This window comes from Balaenoptera acutorostrata, chromosome 21, assembly GCF_949987535.1.
Source record: "Balaenoptera acutorostrata chromosome 21, mBalAcu1.1, whole genome shotgun sequence".
NCBI classification, from domain to species: domain Eukaryota; kingdom Metazoa; phylum Chordata; class Mammalia; order Artiodactyla; family Balaenopteridae; genus Balaenoptera; species Balaenoptera acutorostrata.
Genome location: NC_080084.1, coordinates 19,304,311 through 19,327,173, shown reverse-complemented (window position 1 = coordinate 19,327,173; position 22,863 = coordinate 19,304,311). Strand labels below are relative to the sequence as shown.

At 35.3% G+C, this 22,863-nt stretch overlaps 1 protein-coding gene across 3 annotated transcripts in view; it reads left to right on the top strand.

Moving 5' to 3' along the window:
- Positions 1–10,781: 10,781 nt before the first annotated feature.
- The window catches only part of SGCZ (sarcoglycan zeta), a 314,292-nt gene continuing 302,210 nt past the window's right edge, over positions 10,782–22,863 (top strand). For all 3 annotated transcript variants that reach the window (XM_028164506.2, XM_028164508.2, XM_007174038.2), the window contains exon 1: positions 10,782–10,976. In XM_028164506.2, coding sequence (XP_028020307.2) covers positions 10,782–10,976 — 195 coding nt within the window. The remainder of the gene's footprint in view (positions 10,977–22,863) is intronic.

Here is a 22,863-nt window from a genome sequence, read left to right as displayed (position 1 = left end):
CTACACTTCTGAGTTCTTGGCTGAGACCCTAGTAATAGAGGACAGATTAACAAGAGAGAACCAAACAGATTATTAACATGTATCCCTCACGTATACCTGAGAGATAGCACAGAAAAATAAGTAACCCAAAGAAGTGGCTTAGAATTTAGGCTTAAATGCCATCTTAATAGGGAAAGGGGAGAGGAAAGTAGGCCTCTTAGGGGAGAGTAAAGATTTTTAGGGAAGATGAATGGGCCCTTAGAAGAATAGATGGGAGGTGTGATAGTTTGGACAAAGTGTGTCTGGGTGTGATGTCACCTTCTAGTCTCCTCTCCCATGACAAGACTTAATCTTCCCTGGTTGATGAAACTCCTGGTGGGGGGGGGGACCTGTGACAACTGAATTTTTGTTTGTCATCTTCACTGCTGCGTCTGTAGCTTCTAGAAAGATGCCTTGTGAGTAGAAAGTGCTAAACTGACTTTTATTTAATATACGAATAAACATGATGGTATTTATGCTTTGGGACTATGTGTTGAGACTAAGCAATAGAGGCAAGAAAGAAGTCAGAAGTCGGAAAACTTTAAAATAATCTTGCTATGATAAATCCTAAAACAGAATGCTGACAATAAGGACTGATACAAACAGATATATGTGGAAAATATGAAAAATAAAGAAAGATGGAGCTATATGCTCCCCACCTCCCAAAAAAGAGACATAGGATCTTAGCATCAATAAAATTCTTCGTTTTTTATGTACAGTGACTTAAAATATTGTGCTGTTATCAATAGAATCAGAAACATTGGGACAAATAAATAGCTCAGGGCTTCCCTGGTGGCGCAGTGGTTGAGAGTCTGCCTGCTAATGCAGGGGACACGGGTTCGAGCCCTGGTCTGGGAAGATCCCGCATGCCACGGAGCGGCTGGGTCCGTGAGCCGCGGCTGCTGAGCCTGCGCGTCTGGAGCCTGTGCCCCGCAACGGGAGGGGCCGCGATGGTGAAAGGCCCGCGCACCGCGATGAAGAGCGGTCCCCGTACCGCGATGAAGAGTGGCCCCCACTTGCCGTAGCCGGAGGGAGCCCTCGCACGGACTGAAGACCCAACACAGCCAAAAATAGATAAATAAATAAATAAAGTAGCTATAAAATTAAAAAAAAAAAAAAAAAAAAAAGAACACAACACAACTGTAATTTAAAAAAAATAAAAAATAAAAAATAAATAAATAAATAAATAAATAGCTCAATTGTATATACTTAATTGGATTCAGAAGCTTCCGAATTTAGAGTGCTGGAGATTCAGAACTGGGGCTTATATTTGAAGTTCAAATTAGAGATATGTTTTTAAGGATCATTGTCTCAAGAGGACCCCACTACCATCCCTGAGATATCATCTGATCCATTAAGGACATGAAAAAGCTACAGCTTTCCAATTCACAAATGGAAAAAATAAGTCCACAATTGTATATTATTTTGAATCTCATATAATTCCATTCACTCTCACCATGCTCCCTAAATATGTTTCCAATTGCCTGAATTCTATGCTTTCTAAATATATTCATCCATCCATAGAGTCAGCAAATATTTTTGAGTTATTTAATGAAGGCCATGGATGTAACAGTAATATACTAAATGGCATCTTTATGATTCCTAAAGTGCCCCCTTTTCTGAGTTAATATAAAAATCAATTTGATTTCAGCTGAATCAACAATAAAGGTACCAGTAGAATGCCTAGCATGGAGCAGGTATTCAGTAAAAGTGGATACTAATCTCAATTTATCATTGATAACATATCTAGCTCTGTGTTTGGTGCTAGGGTGACTATAAAAGAATTCTAAGCAAAGGCATTCATTGTGAGTGTAAAGCAGGAAAAATAATTTCCCCTCTACCCTTATGCATTCTTGGCTGAGAATCTTATAATAAAAAACAGATTAACAAGAGAAAAAACAAACAGAATTTTATTAAAATGTATCCCTCCTGCATGCCCGAGAGATGCCCAGGGAAAAATGAGTAATTCAAAGAAGTGGCTTAGAATTCAGGCTTAAATACCACCTTAATAGGGAAAGAAGAGGGAAATGTAGGTCTCTTAGGGGAGAGTAAATGATGTTTAGGAAAGATGAATGGGCCCTTAGAAGACTAGGTGGGAGGTGTGAATAGTTTGTGACAAAGTGGGCCTTCTCCTCTCGCGTGACACGAGTCAATTTGCCCTGGTTGATGCAACTCCTGGGGAGGAGATTTATGACAATTGAGTTCCTTTTGCTGAATCCATCTACAGGCAGAGAAGGGGAGTTCAGAGAAATCCTCTCCCTGTATTTGCTGTTTTTCAAGTGCCAATAGCTCAAAAGAATCAATGTGCCAAAGTGGCATATTTTGGGGTGGCATATTCTGCTACCCTTCCTCAGCTAAGACAAGAAACAACAATAAAACAACTGAAAAGAAAAGGAATACAACACACACATCATCACCAAAGCTCCTCAGCTGAGAAGAATAACCAGTTAATCTTATTCAGTTTTCTAATACCAGCACTGAAAAGAGCCTGATTTGTGGTGTATAAACTAAAATCAGAGTGCCATCAGTCCATTTCTCTTTCCAGTTTTCACCTCTGGTGGACAGGCAGGTTATACTCACAATCTAGGTGTGCCTGACCAAGGTTAGTATGAGTAATGATGGACGAAGCATTCACCCCTTCTCCTAGCCCATGTTCTCCTGAATGGCCCCTACTAAGATTCCACAGAGGGAGAGTCGGAGGATCAGGGACAACCCTCAGGCGACATCTCTCCAGCACTGATGGAGATATCTGTCCACACAGGTCCCACTTCATGATGACTATTCAGGCTTCCTTGTATACCCTTCCTTCATGGCATCAGATGCTGAACTGGTCTGCATTTCCTCTCTGCCACTAACTTGTTATATCAAAAATGGGCCCTATCTTTTCCCCCCACTTTAAAACAAAAATTCAAGAGATTTGAAATCTAATTATTGGCCCAGTGGCTTTGTCTTCATCCAGGTAGTGAACATTTAGTTATGCTGGGAATAAAAACTTGTTTTGACAAGATCATCTGGATCTTTACAAAGTCATCTTTGTTTAATTCATTTAAAGCAGTACATTCTAAATTAAAACATATTCTCCATGAATCTCCTCTTTTCCTCATCTCCAAAACTGAGCTTAACCTCAAGCAGAACACATTTCTTAAGAGCTCATTACACATTAGAGAATTATACCAAAAAACAGAACAAAACAAAACAAAGAAACCCCAAATTTGACTATACTATAAATAATTTAAATTAATGTAGTAAAATGTAACTAAGTTTGTGAAAGTGGGAAAAAAGTGACTTTCAGTGGAATAAGTATTTTGAAATTTGTTTGCAAGATTTTTCACAACCACTGGTGCTTTCCAATTAATCATCAAGGCTGTGGAAGCCATACTGTATCTTTCTTGTTCTCTTGAAGTTTTTCTGCTTGCTGTTAGAACAAAAGCCAATAAGCCTTACTCTTTCTCCTATTCTCTTTCTTACTATTGTCCTTTAAAGATGTTTTCCTGTTGATCCTATTGCTTTAAATATTATGGGCTTTCTGGTTGCCCAGTTAAGCTCTCCAGCCGCGTTTCTGGCAAATTTGTGTTTCCTTAAAGATTTTTCCCTTTCCTCCTGCTGTGCATGTGTAGCAGTGCTTTCCTACGGGCTTCTCATGCTTGCAGTCTTAGTGTGAATGATGCTCACAACCACCTATGTTGTTTTTTGTTTTTTTTTTTTTTTTAATTAATTTATTTATTTATTCTTGGCTGCATTGGGTCTTCGTTGCTGCGCCAGGGCTTTCTCTAGTTGCGGTGAGCGGGGGCTACTCTTCATTGTGGTGCACGGGCTTCTCATTGTGGTGGCTTCTCTTGTTGTAGAGCACGGGCTCTAGGCAGATGGGCTTCAGTAATTGTGGCGCGCGGGCTCAGTAGTTGTGGCTCGCAGGCTCTAGAGCGCAGGCTCAGTAGTTGCGGTGCACAGGCTTAGTTGCTCCGCGGCATGTGGGATATTCCCAGAACAGGGATCGAACCCGTGTCCCCTGCATTGGCAGGTGGATTCTTAACCACTGCGCCACCAGGGAAGTCCCATACCTATGTTGTTTCATCTCTTGGTGATGATACAACTCTGAGTGGGCAAAAGACTTCCCAGCCTCCTTCAAAATCACTTTAATGGCTAAGTTTTTCTGTTAATAGCACATGAGGGGGTCTGAGAATTGAGTGACTTTATTGTTAGGAACCTAAATCTAAGTCTGTGACTGAATAAATGCCAAAAACTGTGATGGAGTTTTCATCCAATTAAATACTGGAGAAGTATTTTCTATGTAAAAGTGCTTCATTTTAGAGTACATGAAATGTACTCTAAATGTATGCAGAATAAGCTCAGAATGATGACTGGGTCATTCTCTGTAAATGTCCACATTTTTCTAAAATTTTTATTCATTTGGGAATGTGTTGCCCTTTTAATATCTATTCAGGTTTCTTTTTTACTGTATGCCTTGGCTAGAGTCCTCTTCTATTTCATCTCAAGAGGCAGCTCCATTTGACTGAGATATCTTTCATCATTCTTGAAATTCGGTTGCTAGGCTGCTACTTTTCCAGGCTGTAAAATCTGACTACAGCATTTTCCATAAACCAACTGGAAAAAAAATTCATTCCAAATGGACATTTTTCTTAAATAGCAATTTTTAACTGCCATCTTCTTGGAATGTGCCTTTGAGAATTAAGTATCACAGATAGGGAGAAGTTTCAATTGCCATGGTAAGTGGACTTTATTGTTTTCAGTCTCTCTCAACATTAGTAGCTGTTTAGAGACTCATTTTCTGGGAACAGAAAACAAAATGCCTTTCTGCTGTGTAAAGTTAATGCCGTATAATTTGGACACTTCAAGCATCTGGTTTTTTAAATGATATTTCCAGCATGTCTTTTAAAATGAACTCCAATATAAATACTTATACGGCACTGAAGGAGGGGACCACTAGCTAAAAGGTGGAAGATCAGTTTTTTAAATGAGTATTTTTACTGTTTAAAAGGAAAGGGGAACTTTAGCATTCTACTTTTCTCCTCCCACGTTGCTCTTATGTAAGTCAGTGTAATGTTCATTTGAGAGCAGAGGGCATTGGGGCAGAGGAAGGCTAAGTGGCTTGCCCTAGGATGTACAGAATAGAATGGCCAGACTGGGATTACGCTTGGCACGTAAATCTGAGACTGCACTTAGCTTGCTGTGCCCATTCCTTGTCTGAACAAATAACAGACAATTGTAGTGTTAAATCTAACATGATCAACACTTAATGAGCAGTGACACCAACATGATTTACCATTTCTCCTGGAATCTAAGCTATTCCCAGTGAGGAAGTTAAGGGGTTTTGGAACTGAGATTCAATTTTTATGGTCACAAAGCTGTTGCATATTGCTACTTGAATGTGCCAAATGCTAGCTCTGTAATCAGAAATTAAAAGCAATTTCCCAAATTATCTAGCTTACTTTCCAGGAGACACATGCTTCTCTTTTATATTCATATTTCCCATAACAGGGAACACAGGGAACAGGTCTGAGCAAAACTGAGATTCTTAATTTATATTTTAATTTTAAGGAATGAAATAGTGAGTTAAACAAATAATCTGCTATTTCCTTCCAGTCTGTGTGCTTACATCTCTGTGTTATAGCCAGTATTGATGTGAGTAGTATTATAATAGTGTTAAAAGTGGTATTTTAAAAACAATTACATCAATTATATGACTTGAAATATAAAATTGGGTTCTCTTTACACCTTTATCATCAGATTGACAATTTAGTGGTAAAATCTGGACTGGAGAGAACAGGTTCTCAATACCTGGGCTTGAACTAACTTTCTAATGTCCTCATGCTTTTGGGCAAAGTCCGAGAGTCCTTTTTCTATTCTTGGTAAAACTCAGATTTAAAAAAGTGATGACTTACAATTCACTTCCATACTTCTCAGTTCTCACTGCCATATTTAAGTTGTTCAAACCCCCTCCCTATTAGGATCATAAGGATACAAACGTGAGAGGGTCACTTGATCATCTTTTCAGACAGTATTTCTTCCTTACAAAACATAAAACAAAGCATGCCATTAATAGCTTTTATTTTTACCCTTAATTTAGCCATGGCAATGTAAAACAATTATCTCAGACATTGTAATCTCTTTTAACCTCTTCTTTTCTTCTAGTCTCACAAATATTAAGACATGTCGAATTTTCTTTAGCCTTTCCTGTCTATCTAGAGAGATGCCACGTCTAATTATATTCACAAATGCCCTCCTTTCTCTACTCCCAATTTTAGAAAGTAAATAATAAAACCTTACTGAAAGAGAGGAAAGACTGTGGGGATGGAAAGGAGAAGATGGTACTTATACCCATGAGCATTCTAGGTCTTATACAGTGAAATCCAAATGGAGCAAGTTTGTAGTGATGGAGCCTCTGATTAAGTGGGCTTTGGAGGAGGTGAGTCTCAGTGCCACAGGTCCCAGAGCCAGGCACCTGCAAACTCTAACCACAGTGCAGCTACCTTCAGTTTTGCATATGCTGATGTGAGTCAGAATACTAGTGCATGACTAAGACCAAGAACTCTTCTCATTGGATTATGATCATTATAACCTGTCTACTTTATTCCCACCTTGTAGAGCCCAGCTGCCTGGCTGATCTTCTGTCATTGTCACTAGTTCCTTGGCCACCACACCTCTGAGAAGGCATAACTCATCTCTGTATCCCAGATGTCACCTTGACTATTGGTCTCATATTAAGTAACCTCATTGCTTTTCCATTTTCTCTCTCATATCCTTCAGATAAACTCACACTGGTCCCTGATTTAATACTCCAACATCTGACTTCATATTCTCATCTGAAATCCCATTCCTTTGCTCTTCTCTACCCCTCAAAAAATGTCTATACTCTCTCCACTTCCTCATATTTCATTTTCTATTTAGCCCACTGTAATTAGGCCTTCAGATAAATCTTCAAAGATCTCCTTTAACTTTCTTCATAGAAGATTTCCATCATTTTAATTTCACCTTAGGTGTCACTTCCTTTGTGAGGCATTCTCTTTCTACCACTTTCAAAGTAGTTTCCCATGCCTCCATTATATCACCATGCCTATTATCTTCATAGCATCTATCACTATTTAATATTTTATTGCTTATATCATGAATCCATTATATTGTATTTATCATCTTCAGAGCATATCACTATTTGATATGTCATTTTCTATATATTTATACACATAAATTTGTACGTTATTGGTTTATTGTGTTTTCCATAACTATGTGAAATTAATGAGTGCAGCAAACTTGAACTCTGCCTGCACATAGTTGTCACTAAAAACATATTTTATCGATTGAAGACCAGAGTCTCAAATACTGTGCCTTGCTCTGAGTATTTATACAAAATACCTAAATAATGATGCCAGGTAGATTGGAATATTTATAACATTACCTTGGCTTTAGTATTTTGTACTGTTGTCCCCTTCTGTGAGGCAGGGGAGTAGTAGCCAATGGACTCTGATGCTTTAGTTAATTTTTCTCCCATTCCATCCAGCTCAGTAGACTTTACCAGAATTCTCCAGAGCTAGATTATTAGTGATGAATCATGTTTAGGTCATTGGTGATTAATGAATGATTAATTCATTCTCTTCTAGTATTTACACACTAAGTTATTAAATTTACTGAACAAAATAACCCTTTCTGAAAACCAGATTTTCCATACCTTTGGAGAAAAATGTTGAAAAGTTCACAAGGTCTAGAAAGTGCAAAGTCCAAAATTAAATCAGCCCTTCCCTGAATTACAAGAGGATACAAGTAAATGCATTTATCTTAATGTGAATGCTGATAAACATCTGGATCCAAGAAAGCTGAAGACTTCCTCAACCTTAGCTAAGAAAGACTGTGTTTTAAGTTATTTGATTCAAACGAATGCTTTTAAACATAAAATCTAGTATGAAATAGAACTGCAAAACTAAGATGAAGGAAGTCCTAATTATTTTAAGTAATAACCAATAATAGGGGTAGTCACAACCTTGAAAACCAAAAGAATTGCAAAGCAATAATTTTGAGAATGTTGAATTTATATTTCAGAAGGAAGTAGAGAGGACTAACCAGAGAGACATCTCAGCACAGTGATATAGTCTCTCAGGAAATCTTGGCCATTTCTCTTTCAGGAAGTTTACTTAGCTCTTCTGAGAAAATAAGTATATCTGCAAGTGTACGTTTGTTACATTCCTTTAGAATGACATTAAACACTTAATTAAACAATTTTCTATTTTATTTATGGAATTCTCATAATGCCAGGGGAACCAAGATATTTCAGAATATGTTTAATACTTGAAAATGGGTCAGCATTTAACATTTTAGGCGAAGGTTGTAAAAGTTTCAAATATAGGGTAGTTTGCTTAATCTCTTACAGTTGTATGTTGTTCTTGTTCTTCTCTAGTACTATGAGAGCCCTGTAACCACTGTGAAAGCTTTTGTGATCTTGAAAAACACTCAGGTCTGTGAGACTTAAGAAAGAAGGAAATTTTTAAAGAAAACTCTATAATCTTGTTGTCTTTTTGCAGCTTGGATATTCTAAAGTATTTTGTGATGAACAAGATACATAAAGTAACAACGTTAAACTCATCTTTAAGAAAATATCATTGAATTTCTTGAGGTGGTAAAATAGTTTTAATTAAATAACAGATTTTTTTGTTTTCTTGACAACTTTTTCTCTTGGCTTTTTGTTATGCTATTTGCGTTTTCAAATTGTTAGAGGCATTTGATATATTTACTGAATTTCTGATGCTTTACCAAAAAAAATCAATTCTATTGTTGAAAGACCATTTTCTTTGTAATGTGTGTTTGTTTTATTTCAGATACTTATTAAGTTCTCATTTCTTTTCTAAGGCATGTTAATCTCACCTTCATGTCTAAACAGAATTTGTAGAAATAGAATATTCTAAACAGAAAGTTTGCTTTAATATGAGATTAAAGACAATGCATGGTCTGAATAGTCACAGCATTTTACTTGTGACTTCAGATACCAGCTATACCAGGGAATTTCTCTTCCTCGTCAGCTGGACATAATCAGGTGTCTGGGCTCTTTTGCTCCAGTCTCACATCCATACTCTTCCTCTTTTCAAGAACATGGCTCTTCCTTTTTCTTCCCTTTAATTGTGGTGGTCCTTAGAGTTCCCTTTATCATCTTCCTATAATATATTTTCTACTTTGTAATAATAGCCATTGTCAGAACTATAAAATCTCCACCAGAATCTTCAGGCAAACTAAATTCCCGTGGTAATCTGTCACCTGTTATATCACTTTACGTTTTGTAGCAGTTAGTAAGTTACACATCTCCCCTCCAAATTGTAATTAAGGTCTAAAGCTTTTTGGTTACTTTCAAGAAAATATTAAATATTAATTTAAATAATAACAATGACAATAAAGAAAAAGGTAATTTTTTATATTATGAAAGAGTTTGTTCTTAATCATCTAATAGTATTAGCTCTTCTAATACATTTAAAATTATAATTTAACATATGAAACTATTTTTATTATATTACATATAATATATGTCACTCATAAAAAATGGGAGAGATAATATTTAACAGTGCATTAATACAACTTGAAGTTATAGCTCTAAAATAAAAAGAAAAATGGGAGAAAGCCAAATAACTTGGATATTTTGCATTTCTCAGTATATAGTTCAACATTTTATTTAGTGTAGGATTAAGTCAATTAACACCATAAATTAATAATCTTACATTATATATTTTGTACTACTTAACAGGTAATTTTAATTCTTTATTAATGTTTTTATTGTTGCAAAATTTATTCAGCCTTATTTCTGTTGGTGTATTAATTATTAATTGCATGCACAAGAAATCTGAGAAAAACCTAAAAAGAAAAAAAACGAACAATTATTGTTCTATAGAAAATCATATTTTATAAAATTTAAAGTTTCCATCCTTCAGGTAATGAATATATTATTCTGAAAATTGTATACCCAGTACATACTTTTAGGTTTTATCAGATAGTAAATAATGTACTTGCTCTTTGAAAGAACTAATTTAGAACCTAAATTTATATACTACCATAGAATACCATCTCCCCTTTTCCAAAACTGACTTCTGCTGATATCACTGTATTATGTTACAGGATAGTAAATATGCTGTTTGTTCTTTCAGAGATCAATTTTATACTGATAACTCATTGAAACACAACTAAAATAAATAACATTCTAAATAAAAGTTTTAATTAAATAGTTACATCTATGTAATTCTAAATAAAAGTGATTTTCTTTCCATAGGTTTTTGCAAACACACTGACATTTTATTAAAACATATACACTGAGCTCCTTATATCCTGCATTTTTAAAGCCACAGAAATATCTTGTGGTACAGTTGGCCTCTGTCTACTCCAAAGAACAGATGAAGTTCATTCCAAGAGTAGCATGGCTGTGCATACAGTTACTGGGTTTTAGACAAATGGAAGTATTGCTGAGAATCTTCACAGACTCCTGAGAGCAAAGGTCAATGTTAGGGTTGGACAAACCCCGCTGAAAATGATACACACCTTAGAAATGTAACAGGTAGTTAAATAGCTTTGAAAAGCAAAACTAGTGATAAGGATTTGAGGAGTTTTATAACATTTCAATTAATTTTAATTAAATAAATTAATTTTAATTACTCATCAATAATTGTGTGAGCACTCACTGACCATTATTCTTAGATATCTTGTGCCTTTTGATTTTAAAAAAAATCTTTGGTTTTATTTTTGAATACTTCTTTTCTTTCTTTCTTTTTTTTTTTTTTCAGATGACACGAGAACAGTACATACTAGCAACACAACAAAATAACCTGCCAAGGGCTGAGAATGCACAACTTTACCCAGTGGGAATTTATGGATGGCGAAAGAGGTGCTTATACTTCTTTGTCCTTCTGCTGTTGGTTACCATGATAGTTAACTTAGCCATGACAATTTGGATATTGAAAGTGATGAACTTCACCGTGGTAAGTACCACCATGATTTTATATCTATTGCCTTTGGTTCAAAGAAGATATAGCTTTATTTTTTTAATTGACAGTTATTCATCTTAATCTTTACATGTTTGTCTTGAAATTTCAAAGACTGTCATATATTATTTTATGACTGCATTCAATAGGTAATCATGATACATATATTTTACTACCTGCCATTTGAGTGTGGGGAACTTAGATCATGAGACAGCACAGCACATTGATTTATTAGGAAGTTAGAAAACTTTTAATCAATAAGCATGAAGCATTGTTTGCTAAACCTGAGAATCTAAAAAATGTGTCTGCTTTTAGAAATGATATTTCATGTTAAAATTAATATAGGAAATCACAAGTTCCTTTGAAATACTTTATACAGAGTATTTACCTCTCTACATTTGCTTTCTATGTAATATACTGCATGATCAAATCTAAACCCTGGAATTTTCCTGGGCTGCATGGAACAATGTCTATAATTGTCATCACATGGTGATCTCATTCTATCAGAGAGCATGGTCATGGTAAATAAAAGATAAACCAGGAATTAAATCTCTATTTTACAAAAATCAATAATTAGCAAAATCATTGTATAATCCATAGATGAATTTTGCTTCAGTTTTTTGACCATGTACAATAAACCTATGAGGATGTCTTATCTGGGAAAAATTAGCTGCTTCAGCAAAGTCTAGTTTAGCCATTTTATATTTACTGGCTAAATTCTTAAATTTCTCTACTCTGTCTTTAAACCATTCTGCCTTTGCTTAGAAACCTCAGATAGCTTCACATCCAAGCAGGTATCTTTCTTTGCTGACCAAATTGCTATTATTCTTTAGAACTCTGCATCCTCAGGGGTGAGTGTAAAGCTGGCTATTTAACTTCACTGATCTTCTGATGTGGGGCTGCCTTTAAAAAAAAAAAAAACAACTCTGCTGTGTATTGATTTAGCAAGAGTCGTTTCTTTCTGACTTCACTAATACCGAATTCTAACTAGAAAATGAGCCCAGCATCTGTCCACAGTGTAGGGCACTGCGGTTGTGTGCAGTAGGAGCCTGGGCGGCAGGTGGCCTAACCTTCCTAAGAGGAAAAACTGTAACTGTGCAAATCATGATAAAGCAGCATATGCTCACGGAGAAAAATGAGCTGAGCAGGGGTTCCATTTTTTCCAATACAGTGCAAATTCTGAAGGCTATTTATTAGAAAAAGAAATGAAAGACAAAGAGAAGATGGGCAGGACTCAATGTGTTCCAGGATTAGAGAAAATAACTGCTTCCTAGACATGGATATACGTTCAGGGTCATTGACCAAGGCCTGTGAGCCTGTGGGGGGCTAGAGGTGGAGCTGGGGGCTACTAGGCAAATGATAGCTTTATGAGACTCTGGTAACACATATGAACCATTCCTTTGTCCCAGGAGCTGGCTCATTCCCGTACCCACCACCCCCCAGAAAAAAAATCTTGAGAGTATCTGACACAAATGTCATTAATTCTACCTGTAATCTTTTTGTTCTGAGCTCTGCTCCTGTGTTCACTTACTCGTGCCTGCTTCATTTGTGATTTGTGTATCACACAGTAGGGACAATATGTATACCCCTGCAGATTTTTTTATGCTCTCTTAACTATCAGCCAAACTAGCAGTTGCTGACAGCAAGTTCTCCAACATCATTTTTCTAAAAAAATTTTTTTTCTCAAAGAGAAGAAGAGTAGATTTTTCTCCAAGTCTTACAATTTCAAGCATTCTTTTTCCTCTATCAAGAGACATCTTTTAAAAGCTCATGAAAAATAGGATCAACTCTCTCACCTTAGGGAGCCTTGATCCTATCCAGTGACCAGGCCACGGGAATTTTCAGATTAAATGCATGTATGTTTCTGAACCATGTTTAAATTAATTAAGAAAATAGACTTAAATGTGTAATTTCATGGCTGCATGCATCAGCCTCCCATTACCTTGCCCCTTGCTGAAGCCAAAGCTGGATAAGCCATTCAGGGAAAATAATTGAACCGTCATCTTTGTCCTCCGGATCCACACAGGCCTCTGGGTCTCTGTTACCTATGGAGCTCTCTAATTTGAACCTCAGCTGGCCAAAATGTAAATGTCAACATATTCCTTGGGATAATGAAAAGGAATTTATTTCTGTAGGAATCTTGACATTTATTTACTTATTTTATTTTAGGCATATCTTTCTTTTTTTTTGTTTTTTAAATCACAATTTTATTTTTTTATAATCAAAATATAAAACTATCCTTCCTTTAGCTATGTAAGCTATTTATATGTACCTGAAATAAATGGAAAGATAAAGTTGTAATTTTTGTATCAAGATAATTTTTATAAGGTAACATACTCTTTATATCCATGCAGTGATTCATAATTGTTCAGAAAAATTCCAAATTACTTAAGTAATTGCAGATTTTAGCAGTCCTAAATACTACACATCAGATTAAGCTGCATGTACTCGCAAAGTGAAATAATTTGTAATCCTCTTACATTAGAGCAGTAAAAAAAATCAATTTTAGTTTTCACTAGTACATTAGGATTGTATCTATCTCTAGAATGAATACCAAAAACCACTTGCCATACTATAGTGAGAAGTAGTAAATGGTGTGTAAATTGGGGAGTGTTATTGATCTGCACAAAACGTATTTCACTTTCATTACAACTGTTGCCATTCAATACATGGAAATATGTGGCTGTTAACATCTCTTATTTGGGCAAACTTGACATGTTATTGCTCTCAAAATATTGTGTTTTCAGCACAGCAAGAGTAGCTGCCCACCTGTTTTATGATGCTTCTTGGAGTCCATCATTATGACCAGTATTACATATGATCTCTATGGTTGATATGACCTTATTCTCTTTCTCATTTTGTGGAAAATAATATCACTCTGCTATTGAGATATCCAGCAGCAGAGAATCAGGAAAAAGGAAATGACTTTATACCACAGGGTGAAAAACTGAGGGTAGATATAAACAATAATTTCCTGGCCATAAGAGTTGGTAAGTGTAGGCATGAGTTGAAGGGAGAGATTTTGAAACAACATTCTCTTGAGATCAGTATAACCCAATTACATGCTCCTGTTGTTGTTGTTTGGTTGTTTGGTATAATATCTTTGTGATTCAATATAATAGACTAGTCCAGCAGATCTGTCAAACCAGGCATTCTGCTGAGGCAATATTCTTTTCTTCCAGTGCCCATGGTAAGTAAATTAGCTCTATACTTGAAAATTGAAAATGAATATAATAATAAAGTATTCATTTTAGTCATGAGAGTACTAAGTAAAAGTTGGTGGCATCCAACTGCAACTTAATTTGATTAGACATGTTAACAAGCCAGCAAAAGAAAGAATGGAAACTTAAGTGCCATTTATGAAGTGAAGATTGAGAGGAAGGTCATGAATGTTGTGACTGAAAAGTCAAGAGTGCCCAGATGTGGATAATAATTGAAACAATCAATTAATTGAATAAATTAGAAAAAAATTCTTAGAGGCTTATATGATGAGTGGGATGAATGTTGGATGAAGGGAAATCCCAGGAGAAGCTGGATTGAATATCTTAGTTTTTAAGGATTGAAAAGTAACTGGGACATTTTTAGTTCAACCATCCACGTATTTCTAGAGTTCACTCTACAACGTTCTCTCCATTTGGTCGCTCAGTATCTGCTTAAATCCTCCTTTGGATGATAAGCAAACCATCCCATTATATCACTGGATAGTTTTGTTGTTATTGATATCTTGGTATCTTGTTGCAATCTTTCTGTATGTTAACTCCAGTCTTAGGATCCTAATTCCATTCTTTCAATCTGACATCAATTTATTAATTAATCAAGACCACAATATGTTCCAGTATACACACATATACATACATATATAAACAAACACACACATGTATACATATATATACACTTATATACTTTTATACATATACACATCAAGTATATATATATCTTTGATCATATTGCATTTTAATGTCTAAAGATCAGAATATGTAAGAGAGATTCTTATGCAATCCCTTTGGTTTCCTTAGTTGCGACTTCCTTTTTTCATTTCATCTTCTCTTTATTACATATTTACAAGTATATGTTTACAAGATGATCAACCCTTTTATGATATCTTTCTGTTTATGGCTGTTGTCTATAGAGTCACTGATACCTTTTATCATACTTTCTTTTCTTTTAGTGTACCTTTCTAAAGTTGAGATTGCACATAATACTATATTTAGCTTTCTGCTTTCTCACTTTTTAAAGCTAAATGTTTTTAAAGTTAATTCAGGGGGAATATGAAATAATATACTTTTTTTGATTCTTAAATCCTGTACTCCTTCTAATACTTTGGTAAATGACACATCACATATCCCCATCTCACACTTGTAACTATTTATTCCTTTTTATTTAATCTTCATCAGTAACCAAGTGATGTATTATTTATAGCTATTTCCAATCTACCTAAGATGGCTAAAGTATATATGCAATATGCTATCATCTGTGTGTCCATCCAAAAGCTTGCTACTCCCACAGTTTTCTTCATTTCACTTTCTAATAGGACCATTACTTTGGAATGAACTTTTCCATCTCCATTTATCCAACCAGTTCTTATATTTATCAAAGCTGTGTCCTAATCTCAGATGCATTTTATTTCTTACCCAGAATCTATGGATATGGATAAACATATGTGAAGCTTAAATATGAACTAACCATATTTCATTGATTTTTAATTGTTTTTTTCTCCTCTCCTTAGTATGTTTATCACAAAATACTTTCTTTCTATATGACCTTGTTTATTGTCTGTTCCCCTCTCCACAAATGGAATATAAGCTCCATGAGGCCAAGGGTTTTTGACACTTTTTCCACTGCTGTATTCCCAAAGCAGAGGATAATCCCTTCCAGATAATTAGCCCTTCACAAGTATTTGTGGGATAAATATCAGTCTTTAACATTACCTGCGTTGAAAACCAGTTAGCTGTTCATTTCACTATGATGTGTGCCTTTCCAAAGGCCCAGCTTGACCTAGGAAGAATTGAGGCAAAACTACTAGTTATCCCAGGTCTCTTTGCTACTGTTTAAGGTCTCATAAGCACAGGGGATGGTTCGTGGTCTGTGCAGTGGTATTTATTAACTTCTACATTGAAAAATCAGTTTTGTGTTCTGAACACCAAGATTAATAATTCCCAGTGGCTCCTGATTTAAAAGCCAACACATTCCAAGAAGGCAGGCCCAACCTTGATTATCCATTATCAGTGGTACAGAGAGCTGCCATTATTAACATTTATTTAATATGAAATATTTTATCCTACAAAAGAATATACATATAATATATATTTAAGGCACAAATGATAATAATAACAATCATAAACAATGAAATGAACACTGTGCCACATCCCCCAGTTGTAAAAATAAACATTACCAATGTCTCCTAACTCTATCTATAGAGAACCACAATCCTGAATGTTTTTTTCTTGATTTATTTAGTTTCATGTGAGTGTATGTGTGTGTATAAACCTCAAACATTATATTGCTTTTAGGTCAGCAGTCTGTTTGCAAGATTTATCCCTGTTAATGTATATAGCTGCAATTTATTTAGTTACTGCTGTAAATTTCATTATGAGTGTACCTTATTTATTTATCAATTTTCCTTTTGAGTTATTTCCAAAGTATTTTTTGTTGTTTAATTTGCTCTCACAAACAGTGATCCTAAGAATATTTTTGTATATTGATAAGTGTAGTTGCACATGTACAAGAGTTTCTCTAGGTTCTAGAGTCTAGAGTGTATGTCTAGAATTATTGGCTTTTAACATGAATTTTTTTCCCTAAAGTGATTGAATCAGTTTGCTGCCACCACAAGCAACCTGTAAGGGTTTCTTTTGTTCTCCTTAACTCTTAACAGAGAACTGCCAGCTAAACTAAACTGCTACCTCTTAAGCCACAAATCTGACAGCCAGCTATCTCATAAAGATCCTCTTTGTTTATTGGTTTGTTTGTTTATCTGGGTGTCCCTTTCTGACAGATTTATTCCTTTATTTTTAGTCATATGTCTTATGTCTGCAATAGGATTTACTATGTTGTATTAGATGTATAATTATGGTTCATCTAAATATGTACTCTTCTCCACTCGTTTTCCCAAAGCCCCATTAATGTGAGAATTCCTCAAGGAGCAGAATCGGGTCTTATTATCTTTTTTATCTTGGTATCTTTGCCAGGCACATAGTAGGTAATACATTATTTTCAGTTGACCATTACATCACTTATTACAATCCCTCTAGAAAACGTAATCAAAACCTCAAGTGTGAGAGAAACTAACTGTGTTTCCTGACTTCCAGCCTCTCTCGGGAGGGAACCTTCTTCAGTGGAGGCTCAGCCTGCCCACCACAATCATAACTTCCCCAAGTCTCGTCCTTTGGCAATTGAAATCAATGGAATATTGAGACTGTCTAGAGAAATTTGTTGACCCAACTTGGTCTCATCTTAAGGATATTTGCGATTTTCTAAATTTACTTTGATTAAAAGAAATAAAAGATACAACACACAAAATAAGTCCCCACTAATTATAAACTAGTCTCCAGTTAACTGAAAAAAGATGAAACGGATCAATAACAGGAGAAAGTAGAAAAGGGGAAGAATTTTATTCAAGTGGCCCACAGGGCAAAAGCAGGGGTGTGGGTTTTTATTTGCATTTCTCACAGAATTGTTATAAAACATGGACTCAGAATCAGACTTTCAAAACTTCTGAAGCGTATGCTCTTTATTCATTCCGTTCAAAAACCCATAGACATATCACCATCTGTTTTGTGTATGCAACAATTTAAGAACAGAACATGAATTCATTTTTATAACCATAACTATTATATAACCAAGGAAAAAGCTTGAGTCTCTACTACATATTGGTAAGATATTTTCCCATAGAAAATTGGTGTCAGTAGCAGATTCCCTTAGATTGCTGGTACTGCCAAAAACACCTCTCATCATCCATCAGCAATGGTTAAAACAATGAACTTTGGACCAGACCTTTGCATCCAAATCCGGGTTTTGCCACCGATTAGCTATATTACCTTCAACAAATTAAACTGTGGTTCAGTTTCCTACTCTGTACAATGGGTGCAATATTATTATTTTTATTAGATCGTTGTAAACGTCAAAACAATTAAAATAATGAAAGTTCTTCAGAAGTGCCTGGCATATCCTAACAGCTAAGATTTTGCCATTATTATTATTATTACTCATATTTCTGCTGTTCTGACTTCTCAGTTATTCCATACATCGTGTGAGTTAACGATTTTTTTCTATTGATGTTGAGCATAAAACAGTCCTAGAAATGTAAAAAGGTCTAAAAACATGTGTATTAATGAATAAGTAGTAAAGTGATGAGGGTGTTTATAATCTTGTTTCATACTAAGGATATGCATAAAGGTTCAGAGCATGAGCTTTGGAGACAGACAGCCTGATTCCCATTCTGGCTCCAGAACAGCTGCTTAGAAGGATGGTCTTGTGTGAGTCACTTAACCTCTCTAACTCCAGTTTCTTCATCTGCAAAATGGTCAATGGTGTTGACCCATAGAGATATTAGAAGTAATAAGTGAGTGAACTCTTATAAAAGTGCTTAACATAGAGCCTCAGAGTAAGTACTAATTAGTGCTAGCTATATGTAATGACAAACATTATTTCCAGGCATGATTAGCTGTTCATAATTAGTTATTTATTTTATAGGATACATCGTATAAGAGAAAATGTCTTATTTCCTTGGGATGATGGATGGATAATAAAGATTTCTTTTGAAATTCTAATTTGACACTCAGATATAAAAATTTACCCAAAACTTTTAAGAGGAACAGTTCAGCTGTCAAAACATCATCATAATTTGGATGACCCTAAGACATTTAGTTTGAAAATCTGCATTACCTGAAAGGGACCCTACTGGCCTGTCTGAATGATGGAGCTTATTTTCCAGAGAGAGCTAATCTCTTTTTTGAACCATTTTGACAAATATACTACTTAAAACTTGGATGACAGAGTGGGATTTCTGTTTTTGATCCTAAATGTTCTGAGTTTCTTTAACGTTCAGAGCTTTAAATGCTTACCTGATAGAGGTATTGCGTTCTGAATTATAGCCCTTAGGTTATAACCTTTAGATCTGGGAGTGAAAGTTTGAGATGCCCGGTAGCCCATATTTATTTAGCATGTAGTTTGTATTCAGCCAGATTATATGCTTTATAGACCAGACCTTACTGAATTTCACAACACTGCAAAGTAAATATTATATCCCCTTTGGCAGTTGAAGACACTGAATACACAGAGGCTTAGGGAAATTAGATAAACTTCCCCAGGTCACACTGATGAGCAAGGTTAGAAGCTTGGGCTCTACAATTTTAAAGTTCATGCTCTTTCTGCCACCTTTCATTGCATTAATGTTATCAAGATTCGGTTAAAATTAAATTAGTTCAATGTTCTTCATTAAATAATTTACTTTCCTGTCTACTTTAGTGCATTCACACAATACCATTAGATACATAACTATGACATCACTGCTTTTTAAGTATATTTAAAATTCATTGGACGAAAGATACCTCAATCCTCTGAACTATTTTAATTTAATGGGGAAACGTACCTAATCTCTCATAGTCAGTGAGTAATTAGAACAGTGAAAACTCTTCTGTAAGTTCCAAACATGACTATGCTTTTGAGTTTGCCAGAATGAGCATTAAGCTTAATTTCTGGATAGAGTAATGGTGCTTATTAATGGCACCTTTATAAAAGGGACAATGATTTTCATAAAGGCTGTTTTATCCCTGTGTGACTCCAATCTAGTCTTTGCCCTCATTAAACTATATTTTGCTGAGGAGTAACTAATTGCTCATGATGAAAAACCATTCTGAAGGTGATTTAGGACCATAGCTTTTGTCCACCTTTCTGGGCTGCCGTTTCCATTTTTCCAGTTAATTCCTTAGTACATGAGTCATGGCTCCCACCCCAAGCCAAGGGGGGTGGGGTGCTATCTTCTATGGCGTGACGACCACTCCACAGGAGGAGTGCCAGCAGTGGGAGCCTGCCTGCTGGAGAGCCGTCCGGCCTGCACCGCCCCTCAGTGTGGTGTGTGTGGATTTACTACAGAATTTATGAGAGTGAATAGTACAGTTAATGTCGCAAGACTGCTTCCATTATAACCCTCTGTTTGTACCTCCTCATAATTTTCTGACAAATTGTCCCTCTCACGTGAAATCATTCATGCTTAGTCTTAGCCTAGCAGTGCATTTCCTTCCCTTGCCTTTAGAAGGAAAAATTTAGTCACTTTTATCCAAGTTCAAACAAGTACCAAGCAGTCATTCCTTTGACTGAATTAAAGTACAAAAACAGGGGCATAAGATAAACCATGAACTCTACATAGCATGTGCTAAATGAAGTACATTAGAATACCAGATATTTTGCAGGAGAAAACAAAGAATTAAGAAAATTAGCCATTGAATAAAAAGTTATAGAAAGTACAGACTTGTTAGTTCCTATGTTTTTATAATATATAGAGATGGAAAAGACTTTTGTTCAGTGCCTGTTTTACACAGAGAAGATGGAAATCCAGAAAGATAAAATCACTCGCCCATGTGGGTGACTTGCAACCAGACTATAAAATATGTTAGATCACATTGAGCTTAATGTAATAAGTGCATTGTGCTTATTCTCACATATAATAGCATATAGCATGACCTATATAATTTGACTAATTTAGTAGGAAGCTTAGAGGGAATTTTAAGTTTTAAAATGAAACAATGCTAATTATCTTAAGAAGAGTTAACATTTTGCTATTTTGTAAAAAAAAATGAAGCAACCACTTGTTTTTCAAAAACATAATTGAAATGTCATATTTGTTTCTAAGAAAATATATTTTTTAATAAAAGTCATCTTTTAGGCAGGGATTCATATGAATTTATTAATTTAAATAATAATTTCACCATAGACCTTCTTGTTAGTTTGTAAACTCATTCCCAGATCAAATATATGTTAGTACTACATAATAAATTAATAGTACTGATACAAGATGTTAATAATATTTATTATAAGCAGATTTAGTTTGCTAAATAGTTTAATATTTAGTTTTAAATATTTCCGGAAATTCACCATTACAGCGCCTTTGCAAATAATTACACTGTTTCAGAAGCTGTTTATATTGGCTGATGGCTATCATCTTTGGGGTAGCTCACAGCTTCCTTCCCAAAGCATGCATGATGGTCCATAATACAACTTCAACAGTGTTCAGCTGTATTTCAACTTGTAAATTCCATTGAATAATGTCATTAGAGAATTATATATCTGTTCCCTTGTGATTCACATATTTCTGCTTTTGAAAATTTTGTATATTTCTGAGCTTAAGAAATTTTGAAATAGGCTAAGCCTCTGTTATCTCTCATATCCTCTTTATTTCTTCTTGATCAAGGGGTTAACTTAAACTAAACTGAAAAAGCACTGGGCATTTGTTAAAAGTCTTCATACAAACTGACCAAGTTTATCTCCTGATGCTAGTTTTAGTTTTAGTCGGAGGAGGGAAGTGTAAAACCTAAATATCAGCATGACCCAAATATGCATGTGTGTGCACTCATTACAAAAGAAGTATTTATTTTCAGTGTTCATTAATGTCCAAAAAATATGATTATTAAGAAGCAATACAAATTGCTTAAACAATGTGTAAAACCTGTGTGCATCTCCACTATAATATGCCTTTTAATCTCACTTCCAGTGAGTTGCAATTTTATGAATTGGACTCTGTTTTTCGGTTAACCTAGTTAATTTTTCTCTGATATGCTTCAGTCTTGATTGATGACTTAAAAGCAATACTGTCACTTTATGTTTCTCTAAGAGCTCTGGTTAGTGAGCTGCAAAAAAACAAACAAAATAACCAGATTTGCACTAGGAGAACTCTTATAAATTTATTTAAAATACCTGAATACCTAGGTATTTAAAGAAACATAGAAATTGGTGTCAGTAAAGAAGGAAAGGGAACAAGTATTCATGCAACAGTTTGTTAGGTACTTTACATAGTTTGTGTTACATAATAGCACATTCCTATGAGATGCATATTATTATCTCTTTTAAAATAAAAAACTTTGCCCAAATTCATGCAATTAAAAAGTGACTGAGGGCTTCCCTGGTGGCGCAGTGGTTGAGAATCCGCCTGCCAATGCAGGGGACACGGGTTCGAGCCCTGGTCTGGGAAGATCCCACATGCCACAGGGCGACTGGGCCCATGAGCCACAGCTACTGAGCCTGCGCATCTGGAGCCTGTGCTCCGCAACAAGAGAGGCCACGATGGTGAGAGGCCCGCGCACCGCGATGAAGAGTGGCCCCCACTTGCCACAACTAGAGAAAGCCCTCACACAGAAGCGAAGACCCAACACAGCCAAAAATAAATAAATAAATTTAAAAAAAAAGTGACTGAATTAATATTTGAATATTTGTTTATCTAACACTGCAGGCCAAATTTGCTTCACCTGCTTAGGAATCATTCTACTGTTGATGTTATTCACATGCCAGTGTAGCCAAAATACAATTTTTCTACATAAGCAATATTCTACTATTCGACAATAATTTAATAAGTTCACATATAAGTCATCATACATTTTTATAGGGGCATGAGATTGAATATTTTCTAGTTAATTTTGAAATGGGGTGAGGTTCTTACTTTACTGTCTGCTAATATTAGTTTATGTTCTGTTTCTCTATTTTTTGATTCATTATCATATTCATAGCATATTAATTATAACAGAACTACAGAGTCATGATACTTGCTATAACTTTTTCTGCCACTTGTACAAATAAGAAATGTGAGCACTGTTTTAACTATAGGCATACTCAACTTTTCATATACTAACAGGCATTTTAAACAAGTTCAGTGTATTGGTGATCTATTGCCACAAGA